The following is a 24,512-nucleotide window of genomic DNA, read 5'->3' on the forward strand; positions in this document are numbered from 1 at the left end:
ACGCACTTCGAGGTTGACCTACTATACACATTCCAAGACCCGCAATACAGACACAGACTAGAACACAAAATAAGAAACTACATGCAGGGACAATTCCAAAAAATCACACCATATCTCATCGCAATAAGAACACTATTTACACAACTCATACCCCCATACCCAGTACACAAACAGCTAGACATGGCATACCAGAACATGCGAATAGAATACAAAATGTACATAAAACCATACGACTTCGCGAATTTCGACCAATTAGAAAACATGGCAAAAATGCGGGAATCAAACGTAGAGTGGGAAAACACAAGACAACAAACAATCAGGTCGCAAACACCCAACTTTCTCGAACAAAACCACACGGAACCACAACAAAACACAAATGCATTTTCACCACGAGCTGTAACACACACACAAACATTTACACGCCCGGCATTATTACCCACACCAAACATTGTACCAGCTATAACCTACAACTCGCCAGCAACCCATCAAACACAAAACAGACCACCATACCAACAAATCCAATCACAGACGAACACAAACACAGCAGCAAACAGATGCTTTGACTGCAACCAAATAGGACATTTCAGACGAGAATGCCCACACACACGGAACCAGGGAAACGAGTGAGGGAACACCTAAACAGGGTGGAGGTAGCTCCCGTAAACAACAACACTCACACACCCGACTACAAAACACACACACTACACAAAAACACACACAATCATCAGAGAAGCGATCATCAGAAAGTGAGAATCACCCCCCACATGGCATACCGATCAGACAAACACACACAACAGACACCACCCATACCACTGCTACAGACACCAGGGCAGCCACCACATCCCCACAGATACGGGCCAGACGGCACAGACAATACACACACATCATCTCTCACCACCACCACAAGACCCACGCTACTAGCAACCACAACCACATACGCGCAAGAACTCACAAGCAAACCTACACACACCACACAAACAACAAAAACAACAACAGAACACACACAAAAAACCAATCCCAGTGGCGCGGCCACTTGCAGCAAATGCGGCGGACTGGTCCGCAAAGAAAAATTACACGCACACGAGAACGCATGCAAGCACACAGACACCACCACGAAACGCAACACAAAGACATCACACAACCCAAGTACACGCATACGAACACCATCGCCGACACAAAGGCTCAGAGACCGGGTAGAAAAGGCGCTGGAAGAAACGGAAAGACACGACACGTGGGTGAAACAAACACGAACACACAACCCAACACCTACACAGCAAACACAAAAACCGACGTACGACGTAGCCATGACTATTTACACACCACAACTAGCACACACCAACGAACTACCAACACACAGACAAAAACAAGACACCCCGAATCCACCACCCCCCATCACAAATCCACCCAAAAACACACCAAAAATGAAACGACACACACATAGAGCCACACACACATCAAGCACACACACACAGCCATACACACAACACAAGGACCGCCCTTTTTTCTTTGCTTTGTTAAGAACAGTACGTAGACAGACCAAAAGACAGACCGGAGACGAGACGACAGACGGGGTGAGAGAAAGAGAACACAAGCCAGCCAACAAACGCAACAGACCACACACCGGGTGCAGCGCAACACAACAGGTCAACACAGAGAAGAAACACAGACGAAGGAAACACGCAGACACAACCCAGAAAACGCAGAGAACGACGCCACAAACCGGGGAACCAACACGAAAATTTAAGTACACATTTACGTAACAATAAGTAAACAGAAAACACACAGCAAAACAAAAAGTAACAAAAATGTGATAAGACAGAAATCGAAAGTACAAAGTAAAAAAAAAAAAAAAAATAGAATAAAAACACTAAGAATAGAAAAACAAGTATTAGTAGATCTAGCACGACACAAATTAGGATTAAGACAGGACAAATTAGATTTAAGAAAACACCAAGTAGATTTAAGGCAAACAGTAGAATTAAGAGATAGAATAATAGGTATAGAATAAAACTAACTAGAATAAGAACACACACACACATCAAACACACACACAAACACACCAAGTAACACACTACTCATCATCCCTTAACCCCTCCCACAGATTGGCAGAACGACAGACAAACGGAACAACACCCAAAAAGGCACGAGGAGAAACGGCAAACATTCAACCAACAACGACATCCAGAACAAACACACGAAAAGGCACGAGGAGAAACAACAGACATTCAACCAACAACGACATCCAGAACAAACACACAAAAAGGCGCAAGGAGAAGCAACAGACACTCACTAACAACGAAACCCAACAAGAAAACCAAAACCAAAAAACACCCACACGACCACACCACCCTTCCCGCTCACCCTATAGGCCTCGCCCCGTGTGGGGAGGGGGGAGTTGTGACGTTGCACCCCGCGTGCACGTCACAATAATCCCCAAACCCGCGGAGCGGGGCCGAACAATACCGAACCGGCCCGGGCGCACCCGAAGACGCGCCGGGCCGGCCGGAGAAGACACTCTTGTGCCAGCTACCAACGCCGCCGGACGCCTTGGAGACTGCCTAACAGCGCTACGAAAAGGTCAGCTGATCTAGATCCATTTTACCGTGCACCAACCACGCTCCGCACCGCCACTGCCAATCACTGCATCCACACACTGCATATCCCTCAGATCCCCTCACACACGCCCCCCCCCCCCCCCCCCCCCACTCCCCATACACATCCACACACTCACACACACACCCACCCCTTTCACTCACACGTTCATTAGCACTAATTCACTAGTTTTTAAGGATTTAGATTTAAGAAACACGCTAACCGGCTGGGGCGTGACCAGCCGCCACGCGGGACCGACCCCTTTTGTCAATTAGCTCTTAAGATTCGTCACATATTAAATACAAGATACACTTGATTTTCCACAACGCCGGCACGTGAAGTTACTCTTCCCCGTCTCTCGTCTCCCTCCTCTTCCCCCCCCCAAATAAGTGCGAGATTCACCTCTCGTCACATAATACAAACAACGTAATTGACACAATATTAGAAGTATTAAACGAAGAGGCACCATATACCAAAGCTACAACTAAAAATGCAAGCAAATACAAAAAATGGTTTACTAATGAAATTAAACAGATTTTCGATAGTAGAGACAGATTATATAAAATAGCAAAAAATAGTGGAAGTAATATTCATTGGGATAACTATAGGATGGAAAGAAACAAAGCAGTAGCTGCGTTACAGATTGGGAAAAAGGCATACTATGAGAAAAAGATAGATATGAACAAAAAAAAACAGTGCTGAGATGTGGAAAACGCTGAAAAAACTTATTAAGGGAAATATAAAACAAACGGATTACAGCGATGGTATTTACTTCAGTGGAGAAATAGTCAAAGGGGATAAAGAAATTGCAAATCGATTAAATAGTTATTATATAGATAGTATAAAAGAAATAATAAACAGTATAGACAGGGACGTCAAGGTGGACAGATATGTAAATATGTACACGGACAAAAAATTGATAAAATTTAAACAAGTTGACGAGAATAAAATGCAGGAAATATTAGCAAAATTACCAAATAAAAAAGGTACAGTAGATGGTATTTCTACAAGTGTATTGAGAGCGGCATATAAAGCTATAGGAAAAGAGATTATGGGTATAATGAATAAATCATTTTACCATGGGAAATTCCCAAATAAATGGAAGAAATCGGAGATAAAACCAATACCAAAGGTTGGAAAAACTAAAAAAGCAGAAGAATTCAGACCAATAAATATGTTACCGCAATTTCAAAAAGTCCTAGAAATAACTGTTAAAGCGCAACTAGTCGAACACTTAGAAAAAAATGATTTACTAACGGAGAAACAATATGGCTTTAGGGAGGGAAAATCTTGTGAGGATGCAATTCAGACGACATTAACGCAATGGAAAATAGCTATAAGTAAAGGACAAATAATTGGAGCCATCTTCATTGACTTAAAAAGAGCTTTCGAAACTATTGACAGGGACCTACTACTACAAAAATTACACAGATACGGAATCCAGAATGTGGCGCATGAATGGTTTGCATCATATTTGACAAATAGGACCCAAGTAGTTTTAATAAATGACGCAACATCAAAAGAAATGACAACGAAATACGGCGTGCCACAGGGATCAGTCCTAGGACCCATTTTATTTATATTATACATTAATGACATAGTGAACGAACTCTCGAATGACTGTGATATAACTTTATTTGCGGATGACATGATAATTTATACGAAGGGAATAGGATCTGAAGATATAGAAACTAAATTGAACGAACAGCTGAAAAGAATAGAAACCTGGCTATGCAAAAATAAATTAAAAATGAACGCGAAAAAAACGAAATTTATGATAATAAGAGGACCTAGACAGACAAGGGGTGATAACGTGACAATCAAAACGAGAGACGGAGAGGAGTTAGAGAAAGTGTCGGAAATAAAATATTTAGGAGTTATGATTGACTCACGACTAAATTTTAATGCACAAACAGATTTTATAATAAAAAAAACGGGAAACAAATAAGTTTTTTAAATAGGTTAGGAAAATTTTTATCTCCAATGACAAGATGTATAGTTTATAAGTCAATAATAGCACCGCACTTCGAGTACTGCAGTACCCTAATGATAAGTATGACGAAAACGAATATGGAGACTATACAAAAACAACAAAATCGAGCGATGAGAGTGATATTACGATGTAACAAAGAAACGAGAATCAAAGATATGCTACAAGCACTATGTTTTTTAAATATAAAAGAACGGATGGAGTTTAATATTTTAGTATTCGTGCATAAAATGATATTGGAGGAAAAGCGAAAGGAGAAAGAACAGAGAACATTAAGATACGTGGGGGACAGGGGAGGGATGCGAACAAGGCAAGCCGAAAATTTAAATATTAATTTCACGAAAAGATTGATAGGACAAAAAAGTGTAATGTATGACGGATTGAAATTGTACAATGAGCTCCCAAAAAATATGAAAGAGGCAAAGACAACACAAGAGCTGAAACGTAAACTTGCCGAATATGTAAAACGCGGAAGAATGTGAAATAAATATAGTGAAATGTTATAAAGAATGTGAGGGAGAATGGTATATTTTAGTTAGTTAGTTAGTTAGTTAGTTAGATAATAAAATAATGTTAAGGATAGAAGTATAAGGAGTAATAATGTAGCGTAAATGCGCAAATAGCTAATAGCTAAATAAAGATCGTTCATTCATTCATTCATTCTCTCTCTCTTCAAGTTCAAGATTGTACGTCGGAAAAAGAGAACTGCGCAAACTGTTGTAGAATGGTAACTAAATTTCAGTTAGATGGGATTGAAATGGATCATGAAGCGACTAATATAAACTGTGAGTCATACCAAAGAATGTTAAACAGAAATAAAAGAAACATCGAATATGGTGAAGAATAGCAACCAAAAAATAATATAGGCTACAATAAAAGTTCTTTAATATTACTTTTAAACTCACAAGGATTTATAAATAACAAGGATCAAATTGAAAGTATGGTATGTAGGAATCCTGTTATAGGTGGGCGGTCGGGGTTAAATAAATGGGTTCTCTCAGATATCACGTCCTATTTTATAATGTTGTTTGTATAGTTTTATTATTTAGTGGAATTTACAGTTCTGCCCTTCTGGCTCGTCACGATTTTACACCCCTTTTTTACTCAATTTGTCACTGCCTTCTGCCTCTTGCTACTCTACTATTCGCGGTAGGCGGCGTACCTGTCTTCCTATATCTAAGTAATTAAATGTGGGGGAAAGAGAGGGGGGGAAGATGTCTACAGTTCGGCCTCTCCTGATTCTGGGGGCGTCTCGCCCTCGGCCTCATCCTCGGTTTCCTCACTGGAATCCCCACATTTGTCATCCGGTAACTCAGGCTGGACAAGAATCCATCTTTTCAGTCGTTCTGGTGGCAGGATTGATTCGTACGGTCTTTGTTTAATTTGGTAACCTGGAATGTCAGTTATTAAATAGCGATCTAAATCGAGTTTACGTTTCACTAGATATGGTCCAAGATATTTTCGGGCCACCTTTGTACTACCTTCTTCCACTGGATTCAGTTGGCGTACCATAACATAATCGCCTTCGCGAAACCCAACATATGGTTTTCTATTACGATCATACTCTTTTTTTTGTTGATCTTGTCCAATGGCGATGTTATCTATTGTTTGCTGTCTTGCTTCTCTACGTTGAGAGTCGAAGCGTTCTAACTCGATCTCCTCCTCTAAAACGTCAGCTACAATATCGAGGGCCCCCTGGCGTAGTTTGTACCCGAACATTACTTCGGCTGGACTACGTCGAATAGTACGCTGTACCGAGTTATTAAGCGCCAGCTGGACTGCACCTAGAACCTCGTGCCATTTATTAGGGGCTTTTGCTAACTTACATATTGCTGGAACAATCGTCCGGTTATAGCGCTCTATTTGTCCATTAGCTCTTGGTGTTTGAACGGCGATTCTCACGTGCTGAATCCCTCGGTCGATGCAAAACTCCTCAAATTCGTGACTCGTGAATGCTGAGCCGCGATCTGAAATGATACGTTTGGGTATTCCAAAAATATTAAAAACAATGTTAAGTGCCTTGATTGCCTCAGCTGTATTAGTGGTTTTTACAGCTTGGAAGATTGTGAACTTCGTAAATCCGTCCACCATTTCAAAAATGTGTCTGTGTCCGGCCGTCGTCTTAATTAATGGTCCAACATGATCTATGTGTATAGTCTTCCATGGCGTTGTACCCTTTTCAATAGTGTGTAAGAAACCTCTTTTCAAATTCGATTGTTGGTTAAATTCGAGGCATTTTATGCAGTTTGTCAAACATTTCTTGACATATTTTTTCATATTACGGAAGTAATATTTCCTCCGTATCTCTGCGGTAGTTTTGTCAGCTCCTTGGTGTGCAACCCTTTTGTGCATTTTCATTACTAGATCGTGTCGTAACCCTTTTGGTACCGCAAACAAGTATTCCTGCTTCACAATTCTGAATAACTTTCCATTAATGATCTCGTAGTCTTGTACTTTTTCTTTTCCTTCAGTGATCTTTTTCTTGATGTCCATAATTTCAGGGTCTACGTCTTGAAGTAGCAGCAGCCCATCGTATCCGTCGTCTTCGATAAGTACGGAGTTTACGTCATAACATCTGCTCAGTCCGTCGACGTGTGTCATTTTCTCAGCCTTCTTATGTCGGGTTGTAAAAGTATAATCCTGGAATGTCACGCTCCAACGTGCAATTTTCTTATTCATAATCTTCTTTTTTAGGGTCTGTCTCATGGCTTCGCAATCAGTAACCAACACGAACGGTTTTCCCAAAACATAAATACGGAATCTCTCTAGTGCTTTTACTACTGCGAGTGTCTCAAGTTCAAAGCTATGGTAATTCTTCTCCTCACTTGTCGTCTTAGCACTGAAGTAATATACTGGGTGAAATACTCCATCTTCTTGTTTCTGAAATAGGATTGCCCCATAACCATGACTACTCGCGTCAGTGTGGATTTCTGTCTCTTTGTCCGGGTCGTAGATCTTCAGAACTGGTTCACTCGTCAATATTCTTTTCAGTTTCTCGATGGCTTCGATGTGTACCTTAGAAATTTCAAACTTTGCCTCTTGTTTTAATAAGTCGGTGAGTGGTCTTGCTATAAGTGAGTAGCCCTGTACGAATCTCCGGAAATAACCTGTGAGACCCAGGAATCCTCGTAATTGCTTCCGTGTTGTTGGTATTGGATATTGGCGAACCGCTTGCGTCTTAATTGATCCAGGTTTTATTTTATCTTTGGTGATTCGGTATCCGAGATACTCTAGATCTTCCTTGGCAAAAGAACATTTATCTATCCTTGCTCGAAGTCCATACTCCTTCATTCTATCCGTGACTAGTTTGATGTATTCCAAGTTTTCTTCCAACGTCTCTGTAGCGATGAGCAGATCATCCATATAAATCTGCACTTTCCTGGTCCTAATTAGATCTTCAAAAATCCGGTTGATGCATCTCTGGAAGATAGAGGGAGCATTGGTTAACCCGAAAGGCATCTTTAAAAATTCATATTGTCCTCCTGGTACTACGAATGAGGTGTATTTGATAGATTTTTCTTCGATTGGAATATGGAAGAATCCATTTCTTAAGTCAATGGTTGTAAAATAGGAAGCTCCACTCAAGTTACTAATCAAGTCATCTATGTGTGGGAGAGGGAAGCTATCCTTGACTGTCAATTTATTAAGTTCTCTATAATCGATGCATAATCTGTATTCTCCTGTTTTTTTCTTTACTAATACTATCGGGCTTGAGTATTCAGAATTACTAGGCCTAATTATGCCTTCGGTCAGGTAATTTTCCAAGATTTTTTCTACTGCATCTCTCTCGTGATGTGACAATCTTCGCGGAGTGCATCTTACGGGTCTATCATTTTTGACGTCTATTCTTAAAGCCACAGGGAGCTCGCGTACTTCATTAGGGTTATATTTACTTAAGCATCCGCTGATTTCTTCTCGTACCTTCATTTTTTGAGTCGGGGTTACCTGTGATCCAAAATTGATTTTTGGTGCGTCTGGTTCGGTAGCTTCCACCTCAATATTCATGACCATTGCGGCGGCGTCCTCCCATTGGTTGTCCCGTTGTTGAAATGTGATCTCGCCTCCTTTTACCGTCCAGTCGACAGAATCCAGGAAGGCTTGACCAAGGACCAAATCGACGTTGCAGGAGTTGTTGGGTACTACTGCAGCTGGAATTTTGTACATCTTGCCATCAACAAGGCCTTCATATTCTAAAACTTGCGAGCTAGAGGTCTGGGCATTCCCGAATCCTCTTAGTGTCCTTAACTGACTATTCGTATTATGTATTATGACTTTTGGTATACAGTGCTCTTTAATCAAATTTAGGGTACTACCTGTGTCGATCAAGGCAGACAACATGCCTCCTTGAACTTTAATGGTTTTATAATACCTCGAGGTGTCCCTTGGATAGTCCGCAGTTCGAATATGCATCATTCCTGTTCTTTCTGAAGTTGAGACTGTTGATGGGTTGGTGCATAATCTTGAGATGTGTCCTTCTTGTCCACATTTAAAACATGTTGGCGGTCCACGTCTGTTGTCCTTGCTTTGTCTCCAATGGCATCGGTCGCTTGTGTGGTTCTCCTTTTTACAAATCTCACATCTCAGCAATGTCTTCTTCTTAGCGTCGATTCTAATATCTCTAAAATCTCGTCCATCTTTCGGATCCTTTGGTTTATCCCAATTGGACATCTCAATCGATAAAAGTCTTAAATCTTTAAAAAGGGATGTAGGTGTGACATGTCGGGCGGCGACAAGCTGCGTTCGTATCGTGAAATTGTCAATTCCCCTAATGATATACGAAATTATTTCAGCATCAGTCATTTTGGCTTTCTTTGTCAGATTTAGTTTGTCCAAATAATAGCCTTCGAGTCGTTCTCCTTTTCTCCATCGTCTGTTTTTTATCTTATCCATCAATCGGACTGGGTCTTGGTCTTCGTCGAACATCTGTTTCACTTCTTCACGAATAGTAGCCCAGTCTTTGCCACACGCGTTCTCACATGTCTCGTACCACTTCCGTACGCCGTCAGTAAATTTATTAGTCGCGAGAATTTTCACGGTGTCGTCAGAGAGGTTATACAGAGTTTGTATTTCGTCAATTCGCTTTAACCACATGTCTAGGCTCATAAGCCTCATTTTCTTTATTACCGAAAGGAGGTACCTGAGAAGCAATTTCTGTGTACGGGATCCTGTAATTTGTCTGTTGCTCTTCACTATTTGTAGTATTAACTAGTTGAGCGTCCGCTCGATCGGCTCGCTCCCGCAGGGTGACTATTTCTTTGTCGCGATCTCCCAACAGCTGGGTCATTTGTGTTAATTGAGCCATCATATTGTCCAACACGCGCTGGTATTGTGTACGTTCGGCCCGAAACTCGACCAGTAACGTTGTCGGGTCGGTCATCGTTTCAAAACAAATCCAATACTACACTTTTCTCGCCACGAAGTGTTTATTGTTTTCTTTTGAACGCGTTCGCACCCACTCGTCGATAACCGTCGTTTAGCGCGTGTCGTCAACGACGCTTCTTCCGAGATCGTGGCTGCGTTCAAAGTTCAAGATTTAGTGTGGCAAAACTACACACACACACACGCAACGCGGTACGCGGGACCTCGCGGGGTCTATCTATCTCACTCAACTATCCAAGATGTCTACCCAAGTTCCGCCACGTTTTGCCTCGTGGACACAGGGAACCGGCTTTCCTGATTTTTACTGTTCTAGGTCGATCACAAGGAGTTTTCGTAACTCCGTCAACTTCACACAAAACAAATGCTTCTCCGCTACACACTTTCGACTTTCTAAATGATGTAGTCACATGGAAAAGTTGTTATCAAAATTGCTAATTTCCGTTCACGCGACAAGTTTCTGAGATTCATCCCACTTCTGAAATCTGTAGGAATCCTGTTATAGGTGGGCGGTCGGGGTTAAATAAATGGGTTCTCTCAGATATCACGTCCTATTTTATAATGTTGTTTGTATAGTTTTATTATTTAGTGGAATTTACAGTTCTGCCCTTCTGGCTCGTCACGATTTTACACCCCTTTTTTACTCAATTTGTCACTGCCTTCTGCCTCTTGCTACTCTACTATTCGCGGTAGGCGGCGTACCTGTCTTCCTATATCTAAGTAATTAAATGTGGAGGAAAGAGAGGGGGGGAAGATGTCTACAGGTGATAAGTTTAAGGCCAAAAATATTGAGTGTGACAGAGACTCACGTAACAGAGGATATAGATGATGAAGAGTTAAAAATAGATAATTATGAGTGTATACGATGTGATTCGACAAATAGTAGAACGGGTGGAGTAATGACCTTTATTCAACGAGATATAAAATATAAAAATGTTGCAATAAAAAATATTGAAGAAAATACCTGGATCAGTACTGTTCAGTTATTGGGAATATATAAAGGCTTAATAATTTGTAATGTGTACCATTCACCAAATAAAAGTGATGGAGAATTTATACAGAAAATAACGGAAGAATGTGAAACAATAGTTGATAGAGGACACATAATAGTGTTGGGAGATTTTAATATTGATGTGAGCAAGGAAGGTCATTACTCTAAGCGTCTTATTCAAAATTTACGATGCCTAGGGCTGAAACAATATGTAGATAAATATACAAGAATAACAGAAATATCTAAAACTCAAATAGATTTAGTATTCTCAAACTTCTATGTAAAAACGGAAGTGTTAATGGCACCCAAAATTACTGATCATCAGATGATACAGATAGACATTTTAACAAATGAGACATCGAAGAATAAAATGATAAAATATGAAACAAGAGATTTTAAGAATTTAAATGAAGAACGAATAACAACTATTTTACAAAATATGATAAATAATAACTGTGATAGAAACAGTGACACAAATGAGTTAGCAAACAGTATTATAAAATGTATGGTTGAAACGATAGACATTGTAGCACCAAAAAAAGTTAAAATAATACCGTTACGGTGGAAAGAAAAACCGTGGATTACAAAGGAAGTGAGAGAAGCAAACAAACAAAAAGACTTGGCATACAAAAACGCAGTATGGACAAATTTACGATGGAAGTGGGACGAATTTAAAAGAGTGTGAAATATAGCAGTAGCATTATCTAGAAGAAGTAAGAGAAATTTTTATGAACAAAATATTGACGAGGTAAAAACAAATCCTAAAAGAATGTGGAGTTCATTAAAAGAACTAATAGGAAATAAGAAGAAAAAGGAAAATACAAAAGGTGTGAGTTATAATGGACAAATATATACTGACGATGCAATAATAGCAAACAAATTTAACAAGTATTTCCTAAAAAGTATAGATGATATAGTAAAAGAAACGGAAGCGAGGGAAAATAATGAAATAGAAATAGAGACAGAAACAACGTTCGAAAATTTTAAACAGGTAACTAAAAAGGAAATAGATTTGATAATACGAAATTTGGAAAATAAGAAAGGAACAGATGAAGGGATTAGCACGAAATTTATAAAACTAGCATGGAAAAGTATTGGGGATATAATGTTAACGATGGTAAATAAATCTTTAAAAGAAGGAATTTTTCCAGAAAGGTGGAAAACATCAACAATCTTACCGATCCCAAAAGTAGCGAGAAGTATAAAATTAGAAGATCATAGACCGATAAATATGTTACCAATTTATGAAAAAATATTAGAAGTAGCAGCAAAAAATCAAATAATAGAGTATATTGAAAGCAACAATATTCTTATTGATGACCAGTCTGGATTCCGGAAAAATTATTCTTGCGAAACAGCGTTGCAAAATACGGTAATTGAGTGGAGGAAAGCTTTGGATGAAAGTAAATTTATAGGAGTGGTATTTTTAGATTTTAAGCGAGCATTTGAAACAATAAATAAGGAGGTATTGATGAAAAAACTGTATAAATATGGCATAAAAGGTAAAGTTTATAAATGGATAAAATCTTACCTAACAAATCGAAAGCAAGAGGTAAAATTTGGGCATAGTAAATCTGAGAAAAAAAATACGAGACATGGGGTTCCACAGGGATCGGTCCTTGGCCCTTTACTATTTGTAATATATATAAATGACATTATAAAGAAATTAAAGTTCGCGTCGTGTAAGTGTTTTGCGGATGATACAATAATATACGTAAGTGACAAAGATAGCAGTATTATAGAAAATAAGTTAAACAAAGACTTGGAAAGAATAGCGAAGTGGTTACAAGTAAATGCACTCACACTAAATACGACAAAAACAAAGTTCATGATGATACGGGATGAGAGGAAAAAATATATACAAAATAGCTGTGATATAAGAGTAAAAGGTGATAAAATGAATGAGGTTACGGAAATGAAGTACCTTGGTATAATATTAGACAAGAATATGAGATTTAATAATTTGGCGGCATATATGGTTAAAAAAATTGCGAAGAAAATAAATTTTATGTATAGAGTAAGTAGATATGTAAGTTCGAATACACTAGTTATAATATATAAAAGTATTGTTGCACCACACTTCGAATATTGTAATACATTGTTACTGAATGTCAATAAATATTGGATGGACATTTTACAAAAAACTCAAAATAGGGCCATGAGAGCCATTTTAAAATGTGACAGATATACAAGAATAGACGATATGCTGGAAGCACTAGGTTTTATGAATGTACGACAGAGGATGGAATATAATGTGTGTTTATTTGTTTTTAAAACAGTAAATAAAATGATGCCAAGGTATTTGTGTGAGCAAATAAAATTAATAGAGGAAAGACATAAGTACAATACGAGACAGAAAGGTAATATAAATGTAAAATTTAGCAGAACGAGTGAAGGGCAAAAGAGCTTGACGTACAAAGGATTTGAAATGTACAATAAACTTAGTGAAGAGACAAAAGCCGCACGAAACATATTAGAATTTAAAAGATTATTGAAAGTAGAAATAAGGAGAGTTGCGCAACAATATATAAATTTATGTAAAACTAGAATAAGAACAAGCGTTAATGTAAGATTAGATGATGTAAAGTAGAAATAATGTATGTAAAAATCAAAGTAGCGAAAGCTAGTAAATCTCTTAAATCAATCAATCTCTCTCTCTCTCTCTCTCTCTCTCTCTCTCTCTCTCTCCCTCCCTCCCTCCCTCCCTCCCTCCCTCCCACCCTCCCTCTCTCTCTCCCTCTCTCTCTCTCTGAGCAAAATCTAATTCTCCAGCGTCTCATTAACTGCGCAATAAGATTCATTTTCAATCTGAGACGTGATGTGCATATAACACCTTATCGCAGACAACTAGGTTGGCTTACAGTAAGATCGAGACGGCTTTACTTTCTCGGTATTATGACATACAAGATCATTCAAAACGATGCACCGGCCTACTTGTCTGAACTCTTCATTCGTCACCAGCCTTTAGTACAACGCCCACACAGACATGGAAACCAAAATTTATTTCATATTCCGCAACATCGCACAGTAACATATCGAAATTCATTCCACCTATCTGCTATATATTTTTGGCACTCACTCCCGGCTGAAATTGTCTCATCTTCATCCCTCCCCATCTTCAAAAGCCGACTCTTCGCCTCCCTTTTTGCTTCTGACACTGAATCAACTTAAATACCAATCATGACATAACGTACAGAACAAACATGTTCTCAGCGTAAGCGTAGATTAAAGTGAGCACAACGCGAGCTGTGAATTAAATTTAAAACGAGCGAAATACCTCATATCTATATTAACATCACTTACCATATAAACTATAATAACAAAAATTTTGTCAAATTGAAACTATTATGTATCTACATTTAGTAACAAAACCGAATATCATACTGTATAAGCACATAGTAGCGTAAGAATTGAATTATTCAAACTATATTTTTATTCTCTAATTATAAACTGATATTGTTCATTTGCCTCAGGGTTTACCAAGGCATAAATAAACCAATCAATCTCTCTCTCTCTCTCTCTCTCTCTCTCTCTCTCTCTCTCTCTCTCTCTCTCTCTGAGAACTGCACAAAAGCTGCGGATAAATATAATCTTAATAATATGGCGTCCAACCACGAGGCAACGGATCCCAACTGCGAATCGTACAAAAGAGAGGTAAACAGAAACAGAAAAAATATATTATACGGTAGAGAATAGCAACGAACGAAAAACAAAATATATCAGAGTCACCCGTTTATGTTAGTCCTAAATGCACAAGGCTTTTTACATAATAAAGATGAAATAGAAGAACTGATAATAGAACTAAGACCGAAAATTGTTTGTCTAACCGAAACACATGTAACGGAGGAGATTGATATTTCTGAACTAAAAATATTAAATTTTGAGGTAATAAGATGTGATTCCGAAAATAGAAGGAACGGCGGGATTTTAACATATATTGACGAAAATTTGGAATACAAAATAATTACAATAAAAAACATAGAACAACGAACTTGGATCAGCACAATTCAATTGATGGGATCATATAAAGACATTACAATATGTAATGTATACCATTCGCCGAGTAAAAGCACAGGGGCATTTATCACGGATATAAGTGATGAATGCGAGAAAATAATTGACAAAGGACATGTATTAATAGTAGGGGATTTTAATATAGATTTAAAAAAAGAAAATGACTATTCCAAAAGATTAATACGAAACATGACTTGTATAGGACTTAAACAATATGTTAAGGGATATACTAGAATTACCGAAACATCAGCAACGTTAATTGACTTGGCTTTTTCAAATTTTAAAATTGATGCTCATATACTCTCAACTCCAAAAATTACTGACCATAGCATTATAAAAATTGACCTGCACGAAAATGAGAAAAATGGAGCAAAGATAACGGAATTTTACAGAAGAGACTACACTAATTTTAAAGAACATGATTTTAACAACCGGATAATCAACAACATCGAACAAACTTGTAATGTAAATAGTAGTGTAGATGACACAGCGAGTAATATAGTGATAGGGATTACCGAATCAATGAACATATTTGCACCGATTATAAAAAAGAGATTACCAAAAAGATGGCAAAGTAAACCATGGATCACAAATGCAGTGAGAGAAGCAAGTAGACAAAGAGACCAAGCATATAAAAGAGCAACGAGCAGTAAATCAATCGACGATTGGACACAATACAGGACGATGCGTAATAAAGTAGTTTTAATAACAAGACAGTGCAAAAGACAGTTCTACGAAGAAAATATTGACTCGGTTAAAGCAGACCCGAAAAGAATGTGGAAAACGTTGAAAACAGTACTGGGAGGGAAAAAAAAGAAGAAAATTACAAAGGAATACAGTTTGATGGAAATATATGCAAAAACAAAAAGGATATAGCCAATAAATTCAACGATTTCTTTTTAAACAGTATAGACGACATTCTCAATCATGGACAAGATGACGGTGGATACGACATTGACACTGATATAAACATAAGCATGCGAAATACAGATATAATATTTGAAAACTTTGCAGAGGTTACAAAAGAAAAAATTGATAAAATAGTGACAGGATTAAAAAACAAAAATGGAACAGAAGAGGGGATTAGCACGGAGATATTAAAGATAGCGTGGAGAAGCATAGGGAGTAAAATGCTTATGCTTGTAAATAAATCAATGCAAGAAGGAGTCTTCCCGGAAACGTGGAAAACATCGACAGTAGTGCCGATCCCAAAAGTAACAGGCAGTAAAAAGGCGGAAGAGCACCGGCCCATAAACATGCTGCCAATGTATGAAAAAATTCTAGAAATTGCGGTAAAAAACCAAATTATTGACTATATTGAAAGGAACAATATACTAAGGGATGAACAGTCGGGTTTCCGGGAAGGCTTCTCTTGTGAAACTGCATTACAAAACGTGATAATCGGTTGGAAAAAAAGTACAGATAAGAACGAAAAGGTCGGAGTAGTATTCCTAGATTTTAAGAGAGCATTCGAAACGGTCGATCGACAGAGGTTGCTTATAAAAATGGAAAAATATGGAATCAAAGGAATGGTATTAAAATGGTTCCATTCCTATTTAAGTACACGGACGCAGCAAGTTAAATATGGAGACATTGTCACATCCTCGATGCCCTCTGCCCCTACTCATTAGTTTTATTTCAGTTTCGATTAAATTCATTTATATCTCATGTTTTTGAGTCTCCGTATGCATTGTATGCATACGGCTTTCTTTATCACTTTTTACGGCTCTGGGAAATAACCACCCCCAGCTTATAATAATCTTACTCATTAAATAATGTTACGGGATAATCCTTATCTAAACAGACTAGAATATACAAACTCTCTAAGAGTAACCAGATGACCGGAAATCGCTTCTCGATATTTCCAGGTATGCAGAATCTGGCACGCACGTGCAACGGATTAAAATCCATATATCCATCTTTGAAGTGTCTGTTTGGACAGGGTCATCCCGAACATACAGTAGAATATTTTTTATCATGTACCAAAACAAGCACGGCAATTCCCACCCGCACTCATGGAAGAGGCGGGATTAGTTGAGATAGTTTTGCATGCTACACCGTACCCAAAGGGCGGGGGTAGTTAATAGCGAATGGGAAATTCAAAATCTTATCAATACTTCCTTATTGGACAGCTCTCTCAAAGATGCTGGGAACCAATCAGGAAGTAGTTTTTCTCAATTCTCAATTCTCAGTTTTTCTGAACAGACAGTTGTGGGATAGTCGTCAGACAGTTGTGGGATAGTCGTCAGACAGTTGTGGGATAGTCGTCAGTGAGTCGTGACATAGTTCAGCAGTTCTTACCGTTTCGTCAAGCAGTCATTACATAATTGTCAGACAGTCTTTAACAGAATTTGTTCTCTCAGTTTTAGGCAGATCAATCAGACCAGAGAATCTGTTAGAAATTCAAAAGGTCTTTTATTTTATTTAACTCAACAAACTAAAGCGCTAAAAGGGAATTCCGTGACTTTATATTTAAAACCTTTCATCTTTTATAATTAAAATCATTATAAGAATTTTCTTTAAACCTTAATTGAATAAACAAATATCGTGTGTTAAACTTACATCGCGAGTTGAACAATTAATTACCTTTAACGCCTAATATAAATTAAGCGATCAGTAACTTTAACCAATTTCACCACCGGCCGAACACGCAGAGCCGCCCACATAGCCCGAATCAACGGTCACCAGCAAAAGGTAAGTGACCATTTTATTATCAAAGTCGGTTCAACCAAGAGGGAAAACGACATCAAATTCAAATAATTCACCATCCGGGAGAACTAGTCCGAGCCAAGCGTTATATTTTTGGGAGTGGTTTGGTCATCAACTAACCCAGCCCATAACAACATTATGTCAAAAAAACGGGTGACAAAACATGGTGTACCGCAAGGCTCGGTGCTCGGTCCAATCCTTTTTGTGTTGTACATAAATGACATTGTAAATCAATTGGAATATTGTAAATGTAAAATGTTTGCTGACGATACTGTGATTTATGTAAGTGGTAATGACGAATGCGAAATAGAAAGAAAATTGAATGACGATTTAAAAAATATAAGTCGGTGGTTGTACAAAAATGGGTTAAGATTAAACACAAACAAAACTAAATTCATGATAATACACGACTATCGAAAGCCTCATAGAATTAATAACTGTGATATAAAGGTAGAAAACAAACAAATAGAAGAAGTTAAAGAAATAAAATATCTTGGTGTAATAATCGATAACAACCTAAAATTTAACGAACTGGCGATGTATATTGTCAAAAAAGTCGCGAAGAAAGTAAATTGGATGTATAGGTTAAATAAGTATGTATCATTACCCACATTAGTCACTGTGTACAAAACCATTATCGCGCCTCATTTCGAATACTGTAACACACTAATGCTAAATATGAGTGAGTACTGGTTGTATATAATGCAGAAAACACAAAATAGGGCAATGCGTGCAATTTGACGATGCAACAGGTACACGAGAATTAGAGACATGCTGGATGCGCTATGCTTTATGAATATAAGAGAAAGAATGAAATATACGGTTTGTTTATTTGTTTACAAAATGAAAATGGGACTCATGCCTAAATATCTAAGAGAAGAAACGAAAACAGTAGGGAGTAGGCACGGATATAATACACGACAGCGTGAAAATATACAAATCATGTATTGCAAAACAACGGCAGGACAAAAGTGTTTAACGTACACGGGCTTCGATTTATATAATAAATTACCAGCAGAATTAAAGGAAGCGAAAAGTGTAGAGGTATTTAAGAGACTACTGAGAAAACATGTAATGGACGAAAGGAGAATGTGAAAGAGAAGATGTTTATATTAAGGGGAGGTAGAATTGAATCAGATGAACGTAACTATAGATGTAAGTTAAAGATGTAAGATAAAAATGTAAGTTATAGATGTAAGATAAAAATGTAACTCTAAATGTAAGCTCTCAGATAGAGCAATAGTAGCTTAAAGCTAAATAAAGCATATTCATTCATTCATTCTCTCTCTCTCTCTCTCTCTCTCTCTCTCTCTCTCTCTCTCTCTCTCTCTCTCTCTCTCTCTCTCTCTCTCTCTCTTTCTCTGTCAGAGAAGTCGTGTTCTATATCGCTCTAGACATTATTACACATGTACGTTGAAATCAGTGATGTAAAATTTATTGGATAAGTGCATATTAATTATAAAAACAATGTGTACTAAAGGCCGGAAAATGGCACACGTGGATTTTTTACTTTAGTGGATATTTTAAAAATTCACAAACTCAGGGAATACCAAAAACCTCGCAATATAACGGCTAAATCATCGTGTGAACACTACGCAGGCTCACCGCGCATCGTTATGTGTGTGTCTCTTCATAAACGTCAAAACCAACACATTGTAACGTGGCATTTTTTTTGATGCTCGTTACAAGTGGCTCCCCGAACCTTAGGAGGGACTCTAACAAGGGATTTCGCGACAAGAATGATTATCTAATTCGTAAAGAGCGCCAGGACAAGGGTCACGCATCCGAAACACTGAGAGGGGACCCTTTACAGGCTAGCGAATAGAGTATTACAGGGTCTTTTTGTTTAATTTTGTTTTGAGTATTTGCGACACCAACCAGGGAGATAGACGACGAATTCGAGAGTGTGGAACCGGCCGTAAAGAGAGACCTCAACGGAGGATACACCGCGAGCGAAGGGTCTCACACGAGGCTACGGAGGGAGCGCCAACGCCGAGCTCTGCCGCGAGGGAAACCAAGGCGGACGAGATTCCCGCTGTTGGCCAGCGAACCGTAGCCTGCCTTCCTCGCGATACACCATCATGCCAACGATCGTGCTGCCTCTACGCCACTGACGAGGACTGAACACCGGAGAGTCCAACGACCAATCTGCGAGCCGTGACAGCGGAAACCGACGTTAGCGATAAGCTAGAATTTAAGAGACGCGTAATTGGATACCCAATAAGATTCGTCAAATTTCGGAAACGACAACGCCTCGGTTGAAATTCTTGGCTCGGTGTGACGGAGCAGGACACTTGCGTCCTGGTGCTGAATCTAGCGAAGGCTGCGAAAATTTTGTAAAGATAGTTTTTTTTTTGGGTTATTGAGAGAGTTGAGCGATTGGTGTTAAAATTTTGGGATTCGCGGAAGACGGAACCATTGTCCAATTATCGTGACGGAGATTTTTCTGGTCTGGATTCATTGCGGTAAGCGCTATCGCTTCTTTGCGGACAAATTTCGAGAACGGTTTAGGTCGGCGCACCGGGTAACGGTTGGCCATGTTGAGTTGCGTCAAACAATACTCGAAATTCGTTTGCCGATTTCCTTGGTTGGTGGCCGGAGCTTGATTTTGTTTTTTTGCGATAACGTATCGAGTCAATTTTGGCTATTGTACATGTTAAGTAGAGTCATTCGTTTCATTATTTGCGAGCAGCCCAAATTCCGCTGCACAGGGTCAAGTCGCGTTTGCGTGTTCAGAAAGTGTCACCTCTCGTGTAGGTCGCGTATCGCTAAGTGTGAGCGCTCTGTTTGGCTGGGTTATTATCTCTAGTTTCCTTGTTTGATTTGTTTCGGAAGATAGTGAAGTTTCGGATGCGTCGCGATTAATCGCTTCGATTTAAGTTGTTAAGTAAGAATTACTGTCGAGTACTTGTAGGGTATGTTTTGCGATTAGCGCGATAATTCTGTTAGGGTTTGGCGAATAGCGCCGATATTTATAATTAAGGGAAGGACGATCACGAGTAGCGTGTCCGTATAGTTGTCGATTTTCTGTATTTTGATTTTTGTTTTGTTGATCCCGTTGAGACGAGGAACGCGACTAGCGCACGTAGATTTAAGGTTTAATTAAGATTTGATTTTCTTTCTATTTTGTTTGTGGAATCGCGGGAGGCGAATTGAGTATCTGTTTCTTTTTCCTTTTGTTTTGTATCGCTTCGAATTTTTTTTCTCTGAATATATTATTTTATTTTATTTTGGTAAATTCTGTATCGTGTCGAGTGTCCGTTCTTTCTCTCCGCAAAATTACCCACCCCCCTCTCCGCGGTACTGAGCTACCTGGCATAGAGAAGGGTAGCCGAGGAATTGCGAAGGTAAAGATTCGAGGCGTGTTTATCACGCCAGGCGCCCAACAAAATTTCGCGATAGCTTTGGTAAGCTGCAGAGTGCATCGCGGGTTGCCGAATCATTGTGCACCAGGTGAACTCTTGGGAACTTCTCCGGGTGAACAAGAGCGGCGAAAAACCACGTCACAAAACACAAGTGTTAAACTGTGTACTGTTTACTAAATAGCCTCACCGACCAGCTCGGTTATGTGTGTTTCGGTGTGAGTGGTAAGAAACGTTGAGACAAATACATATGATTACGGAAGTGTCACACTCTGGACGGTTTGATAAATACTCTCATCGACCAGCTCGGTTAGGTGTGCGTCGTGATGATGTTATGATAGTGCCCACTGTGTGATAAGGCGTAAGGTGTACTGATGGTACGCGGTCGTCTGATACATTGAAAAGTATATGTATAGCCAACAACGACGATATTTGTTTATAGCTTATTACAGCTGTAGACCGTGGGCTCGCCAGCTGACGTTTCTTCTCTTATCACTAATGCTCAGCTGTGCTGCCTATACCGGGACCATCTCTAGAAACTAAACAGGAACTGCGCATGCGCGAATTTAAATCCGCCGTCCGTGCAGTCTGGCCACCCCGAGACGCTGTCAAACTCTGTTTCTGTCGGCGATGTAGTTCACATGCATTTTTGAGGTTAGAATCTCAAGTCATTTAGATAGTCACTCGGAAAGGCTTGGGAAGCATTTGTTATTGAAAATTGATTGTTCAAAGAACGGTCGGAATTTAATGCTGATGCTCTTTGAAAATTCGTCCTATTCGATTGAAACAAGAAATCTGTTCAAATGTTGGGTGCTTGGAAGAAACGAAGCAGGTAGGTGGGGACAAGTTATTCAATCATTTTCATTACTTCATACATTGAGAATAACAATGAAATTTTTTTCTTTCAACAGAAAATACAGCCAAAATAATAGCATCTCTGCTGTTCGCTGATGTCTTCTCTTCCCATTCAATTCATGACACATGCAGAGATCATCGGCCACTTCTGTTGGTTGGAAAAGGAAGTTGTAGATCTTACGGTTTCTTTCAATTTCAAATCTAATCTAAAGAAATCTAATCCCAAGAGTAAAACTCAGAAACATTCTGTGACACAAGTTAAAAATCAACATTTTCAAAATGTGCCTCAGTAATTAACTTTAGGGATAATCATGTTTTAGAGTAATGTTCAGAACATTCATATGAAAATATTGACTTATCGGGTTCAACATTGTACCCCTTGTTCCTTTGAAACAAATGAATATCTAATTTTCACTGAAGTTCATGAAAATATTTACTCAAACCTAAATCCAATACAATATCTTGTTCATAGTGCTCCGAACATCATCCAGTAACATGAATGTCCGGAAGGAATCCCTCTGTCGCAGAAACCGTTATAAGGTTCTTTGTTTTTAACTTGTGCCACTAGATAACTTTTGCATTGCAGATTCCATTTCCAATCTTAGGATGAGATTTTTTGTTTCGAACAGTGTTAACATGGGATGCAGAATTAATTGTAATAAATGGAGATTCACAAACTCTCAGTTTCAATGAAGGACCATTGTAAGAGTATAAAATTGAATCTGGTTTCAAGCTTTCAATAAGTTACCGGATGACTCCCTGATAAAGATTCATCATAAAAAAGTTAGCCAGCAAGTAAGTCCTATTGTAGACAAAGTGATCATTTGTAACGTGTACTAGTAAGTGAATGCATTCCTTAGACCTTGCTGGGGTTGAACGAGGCTCAAGCACGGATGATAGCTGCAACTAGCTAGTCAGATGATACTGTCGATTAATATTGACTTTAAAGACATTTTCAACTGAAGTTATCCAACATTTTTAGATTGAGATTGGTTCAGTTTACACATCAAAATTCATCCTTGGAATTTGATTTAACACTTGAAACACTATTCATCTGAATTGAATACCAAGAGAGTGAAAAATAAAATATCAAAACTGCCGATAATAAAATTTGAAAAATAATGTGGGCCAATAATACTGCTTGGATTACAATGGTGCACGGAATGATTGCTCTGTGAAATTAGTTAGCAGCAATTGTTGAATAACAAACTTATTACTATTGGCTCGATAGATCTAAAATAATGGAATATTCAAACACCATGATCTGTAGCGTGTCGTGCTCTTCAATTTTGCCACGACTGATGTTCAGAAGGTGGCGATGACCAGAAGAAATTCCTTCGGATACCTGTTGTCTAATGGAACAACGGAACAACCAGGTTCGATGGTTGGAACGGTGGCACCAATCGAGAAACTAGGGTCCTAGCCACCAAAACGTTTTGACCATCAGGTAAGGTATGATTTTCATCCTATTATCCAAACTTGAAACTTTAAGTCTGTCAGAACAAACGAATTTTATCATTGAATACATGTGAAAATATTGTAATATGCAAATATCATAGCATCAGAAATTTACTTACACGCTTCAACGCCTGACAACTTTAGTCTCGCTTCGATGATGGTTGTTTCCCACCTGAGAATATTAAAAGATATTATCATCAGACAAGAGCTTCTAATTGTTTTGGATACCACTAATTTTCAATAAATTGCGACAGAAAAACGAATTGCTACTTTTTGCACTCCTAAGCTCTGTGTTTCAAGATACACTATTTCTTTTATTCCTTGTTACTGATTTTATTTTAATATTTCATGTTCATCGGCACTGATTACTGGCTTCCGGAGCACTGCACTGTAACAAATCTACTCTGGAGCAACCTTCTACTGGGTTTCAACAATCCATTTATTTTTAATTTTATGTAAATAAAGAATCTGTTTGAAATAAACAATATTTTTACTTACCTGCCTCAGTTTGTCTAGACTCCCACTCGTTGATGACGTTCCACATTTAATTTCAGTTTTCTTCTTTCAATAAATAACTGATCCAATTTCTGTAGCTTTTGATATTTGTTTCTCCATTGACGCCTTTATTGTGTCGATTAAATATCTGCTAATATCAACTACGGTATTGCTGAATGACACTTTTCTTAGAAAATTCACGATAAGTAGGAATAAATATCAACATAACCTCAATACGCTACTTTACGCGCGAGATATTCAGAGCCTTGTCACATTTCGTGTACGTTGGTCGCCTTGGTTAGCTGACGAAAATTACTCCGCGGGGCAATTTCGCTGACCAATGAAATTGAATCATTTGGCGCATGCGCAGTTCCTGTTTAGTTTCTAGAGATGGTCCCGGTATAATACAATGTATTCAAGCGGTATAGCAAGCGAAATAATAGCATGCTATGGGTGCGCAAAGCCAATCAAGACTATCAGGCATGAATGTGAATTGTGCCTCAAAGCATATCATCCAAGTTGCGCCAAACTCCATAAAATCTATAATGAATACCTTCAACTGGTGCCGTGCACTGCTAAAATTAGAGAAACGAAAATAAAAAAGATAGAAAGTACAAGCGAAAAAATTGATGATGAGTGGGTGAATGAAAATGATGAAAAAGAAAATGGA

At 38.5% G+C, this 24,512-nt stretch overlaps 1 protein-coding gene across 1 annotated transcript; it reads left to right on the plus strand.

The window, feature by feature from the left end:
• Positions 1-14,549: 14,549 nt before the first annotated feature.
• Positions 14,550-19,728, plus strand: LOC124413536. The gene is made up of 11 exons (XM_046894200.1): positions 14,550-14,634; positions 14,725-15,045; positions 15,166-15,758; positions 15,833-15,938; positions 16,008-16,230; positions 16,288-16,523; positions 17,797-18,122; positions 18,758-18,827; positions 19,188-19,290; positions 19,380-19,447; positions 19,535-19,728. Exons 1-11 carry the CDS (start codon positions 14,550-14,552, stop codon positions 19,726-19,728), a joined length of 2,325 nt encoding a protein of 774 aa, XP_046750156.1.
• The last annotated feature ends 4,784 nt before the right edge of the window (positions 19,729-24,512 follow it).

This window comes from Diprion similis, chromosome 2, assembly GCF_021155765.1.
Source record: "Diprion similis isolate iyDipSimi1 chromosome 2, iyDipSimi1.1, whole genome shotgun sequence".
Taxonomy (NCBI): Eukaryota; Metazoa; Arthropoda; class Insecta; order Hymenoptera; family Diprionidae; genus Diprion; species Diprion similis.

What these genes read in the sequence shown, in the direction of transcription:
- LOC124413536 (XM_046894200.1), top strand. Translation starts at nt 14,550, where the DNA reads ATGGCGTCCAACCACGAGGCAACGGATCCCAACTGCGAATCGTACAAA. An exon ending in TGACACTGATATAAACATAA is followed by an intron (nt 15,939 to 16,007) that starts GCATGCGAAATA and finishes TTGATAAAATAG; the next exon opens with TGACAGGATTAAAAAACAAA. An exon ending in TTAATAACTGTGATATAAAG is followed by an intron (nt 18,123 to 18,757) that starts GTAGAAAACAAA and finishes AATGGACGAAAG; the next exon opens with GAGAATGTGAAAGAGAAGAT.